Source organism: Rhinoderma darwinii, chromosome 7 (assembly GCF_050947455.1).
Source record: "Rhinoderma darwinii isolate aRhiDar2 chromosome 7, aRhiDar2.hap1, whole genome shotgun sequence".
NCBI classification, from domain to species: domain Eukaryota; kingdom Metazoa; phylum Chordata; class Amphibia; order Anura; family Rhinodermatidae; genus Rhinoderma; species Rhinoderma darwinii.
The window spans coordinates 145198648-145202592 of NC_134693.1; the positions used below are offsets into that span (position 1 = coordinate 145198648).

General features: G+C 61.1%; 1 protein-coding gene across 1 annotated transcript; it reads left to right on the forward strand.

The window, feature by feature from the left end:
- Positions 1-1897: 1897 nt before the first annotated feature.
- GPX1 (glutathione peroxidase 1) lies at positions 1898-3822 on the forward strand. Its single transcript, XM_075832015.1, has 2 exons — positions 1898-2143; positions 3274-3822. Exons 1-2 carry the CDS (start codon positions 1925-1927, stop codon positions 3637-3639), a joined length of 585 nt encoding a protein of 194 aa, XP_075688130.1. The 5' UTR covers positions 1898-1924; the 3' UTR covers positions 3640-3822.
- The last annotated feature ends 123 nt before the right edge of the window (positions 3823-3945 follow it).

The window sequence follows — 3945 nt, forward strand, 5'->3', positions numbered from 1 at the left end:
TGAGGGGTGAGGCGGTGAGACGGTGAGGGGTGAGACGGTGAGGGGTGAGGCGGTGAGGGGTGAGGCGGTGAGGGGTGAGACGGTGAGGGGTGAGACGGTGAGGGGTGAGGCGGTGTGGGGTGAGACGGTGAGGGGTGAGACGGTGAGGGGTGAGGGGTGAGGCGGTGAGGGGTGAGACGGTGAGGGGTGAGGCGGTGAGGGGTGAGGGGTGAGACGGTGAGGGGTGAGGCTGTGAGACGGTGAGGGGTGAGGCGGTGAGGGGTGAGGCGGTGAGGGGTGAGACGGTGAGGGGTGAGACGGTGAGGGGTGAGACGGTGAGGGGTGAGGCGGTGAGGGGTGAGGCGGTGAGACGGTGAGGGGTGAGACGGTGAGGGGTGAGACGGTGAGGCTGTGAGACAGTGAGGGGTGAGGCGGTGAGGGGTGAGACGGTGAGGGGTGAGGCGGTGAGACGGTGAGGGGTGAGACGGTGAGGGGTGAGGCGGTGAGGGGTGAGGGGTGAGACGGTGAGGGGTGAGGGGTGAGACGGTGAGGGGTGAGACGGTGAGGGGTGAGACGGTGAGGGGTGAGGCGGTGAGGGGTGAGACGGTGAGGGGTGAGACGGTGAGGGGTGAGACGGTGAGGGGTGAGGCGGTGAGGGGTGAGGCGGTGAGGGGTGAGACGGTGAGGGGTGAGACGGTGAGGGGTGAGACGGTGAGGGGTGAGGCTGTGAGACGGTGAGGGGTGAGGCGGTGAGGGGTGAGACGGTGAGGGGTGAGGCGGTGAGGCGGTGAGGGGTGAGACGGTGAGGGGTGAGGCGGTGAGGGGTGAGGCGGTGAGGGGTGAGGCGGTGAGACGGTGAGGGGTGGGGTGAGGCGGTGTGGGGTGAGGGGTGAGACGGTGAGGGGTGAGACGGTGAGGGGTGAGACGGTGAGGGGGTGAGGGGTGAGACGGTGAGGGGTGAGACGGTGAGGGGTGAGGCGTGAGACGGTGAGGGGTGAGACGGTGAGGGGTGAGACGGTGAGGGGTGAGACGGTGAGGGGTGAGACGGTGAGGGGTGAGGCGGTGAGGGGTGAGACGGTGAGGGGTGAGACGGTGAGGGGTGAGGCGTGAGACGGTGAGGGGTGAGGCAGTGAGGGGTGAGACGGTGAGGGGTGAGGGGTGAGACGGTGAGGCGGTGAGGGGTGAGACGGTGAGGGGTGAGGCGGTGAGGGGTGAGGCGGTGAGGGGTGAGACGGTGAGACGGTGAGACGGTGAGGGGTGAGACGGTGAGGGGTGAGACGGTGAGGGGTGAGGCGGTGAGGGGTGAGACGGTGAGGGGTGAGACGGTGAGGGGTGAGACGGTGAGACGGTGAGACGGTGAGGGGTGAGGGGTGAGACGGTGAGGGGTGAGGGGTGAGACGGTGAGGGGTGAGGGGTGAGACGGTGAGGGGTGAGACGGTGAGGGGTGAGGCGGTGAGGGGTGAGACGGTGAGGGGTGAGGGGGTGAGGGGTGAGACGGTGAGGGGGTGAGGCGGTGAGGGGTGAGGCGGTGTGGGGTGAGACGGTGAGGGGTGAGACGGTGAGGGGTGAGGCGGTGAGGCGGTGAGGGGCGGGTCGGGGCGGGGTGAGGTGAAGGGCTGGGCGGGGCGCGGTGAGGGTCTGGGCGGGACGGGGTGAGGTGAAGGGCGGGGCGGGGTGAGGGGTTTTCTACATTTCCCATCACTACTCCGGACACTACTCCGGACACTACTCCATTACACACCGTGAGGAATGAGGGTGTGTCTGACTCCTCCCCCGACTTCTGGACTGTATGATTGGCCGGTACTGACGGTGGGTGTGTCTGACTCCTCCCCCACTGAAGATGATGATAAGGAGTTCTGGGCTGTATGATTGGCCGGTAATGACGGTGGGTGTGTCCGCTTCTCTTTATAAGTAGCGTCTCTCCGGCGGCCTCTCACTTTCCGGCATGGCACTTCACACGGTGTACGAGTTCTCTGCGCGGCTCCTGTCCGGGGATCTGGTGTCTCTGGGCCGGTACCGGGGGCTCGTGCTGCTCATCGAGAATGTGGCGTCTCTCTGAGGGACCACCACCCGGGACTACACGCAGATGAACGGGCTGCAGACGCAATACGGCGCCCGGGGTCTGCGGGTCCTGGGCTTCCCCTGCAATCAGTTCGGGCACCAGGTAAGCGGCAACGCGGGCTGCTCCACCTGCACACACACGAGCGCCCGGCTGAGGTGCAATAGTGTGTATTATAGGGGTGGGATGTTGGGGGGAGTAGTAGTATTATACGGGTGGGATGTTGGGGGGAGTCGTAGTATAGGGGTGGGATGTTGGGGGGAGTAGTAGTATAGGGGTTGGGGGGGAGTAGTAGTATTATAAGGGTGGGATGTTGGGGGGGGAGTAGTATTATTGTAGGGGTGGGATGTTGGGGGGAGTAGTAGTATTGTAGGGGTGGGATGTTGGGGGAGTAGTAGTATTGTAGGGGTGGGATGTTGGGGGGAGTAGTAGTAGTATTATTGTAGGGGTGGGATGTTGGGGGGAGTAGTAGTAGTATTATTGTAGGGGTGGGATGTTGGGGGGAGTAGTAGTAGTATTATTGTAGGGGTGGGATGTTGGGGGGAGTAGTAGTATTGTAGGGGTGGGATGTTGGGGGGAGTAGTAGTAGTATTATTGTAGGGGTGGGATGTTGGGGGGAGTAGTAGTAGTATTGTAGGGGTGGGATGTTGGGGGGAGTAGTAGTAGTATTATTGTAGGGGTGGGATGTTGGGGGGAGTAGTAGTAGTAATATAGGGGTGGGATGTTGGGGGGAGTAGTAGTAGTATTATAGGGGTGGGATGTTGGGGGGAGTAGTAGTAGTATTGCTATTGTAGGGGTGGGATGTTTGTTTGGGGGAGTAGTATTCTTGTAGGGGTGGGATGTTGGGGGGAGTAGTAGTAGTATTCTTGTAGGGGTGGGATGTTGGGGGGAGTAGTAGTAGTATTCTTGTAGGGGTGGGATGTTGGGGGGAGTAGTAGTAGTATTCTTGTAGGGGTGGGATGTTGGGGGGAGTAGTAGTAGTATTCTTGTAGGGGTGGGATGTTGGGGGGAGTAGTAGTAGTAGTATTCTTGTAGGGGTGGGATGTTGGGGGGAGTAGTAGTAGTATTCTTGTAGGGGTGGGATGTTGGGGGGAGTAGTAGTAGTATTCTTGTAGGGGTGGGATGTTGGGGGGAGTAGTAGTAGTATTCTTGTAGGGGTGGGATGTTGGGGGGAGTAGTATAGGGGTCTGCAGCGTCGGTCCTGTATGTGAAGTGTTTGTGTTTTGCTCCCGCAGGAGAACACCCGTAATAAGGAGATCCTGAGCTCGCTGCGGTTCGTGCGCCCGGGTGGCGGTTTTGAGCCGAACTTCACCCTGTTTGAGAAGTGCGATGTGAACGGTGAGACGGAGCACCCCCTGTTCACCTTCCTGAAGTCGCAGCTGCCGCACCCCAGTGATGACCCCGTGTCTCTTATGAGTGACCCCAAGAGCATCATCTGGTCCCCGGTGCGCAGGAACGACGTTTCCTGGAACTTCGAGAAGTTTCTGATCGGCCCGGACGGCGTCCCCTACAAGAGATATGGCCGCCGCTTCGAGACCGCCAACATCCAGGACGACATCGAGAAGCTGCTGCCGGACGTTCACCTGGACGATCGGATGTGAAGTGTCGGAGGAGCCGCGTGGTCCGGCCGATCCCTCGCTGCTGCCGTTACTGCTGAACCGCTGGACTGTCGCGTATGAAGCTGCTGCTCGAAATCCGCGTAGAGTTGGAGCTGATGGAGATGACGACGTCTGTGGGGGGCAGAGAACGGCCAGAAATGAGGTCTCAATAAAGAATTCTCCGCACTCCGGGGTCCCCGTTATTACAAGTGGTGAATCTGAGGCGTCTCGTGACCCCATCATCGCTGTACCCCGGGTTCTGCCTGACAGGGGGGTGACCCCATAATCTCTACCCCGGGTTCTGCCTGA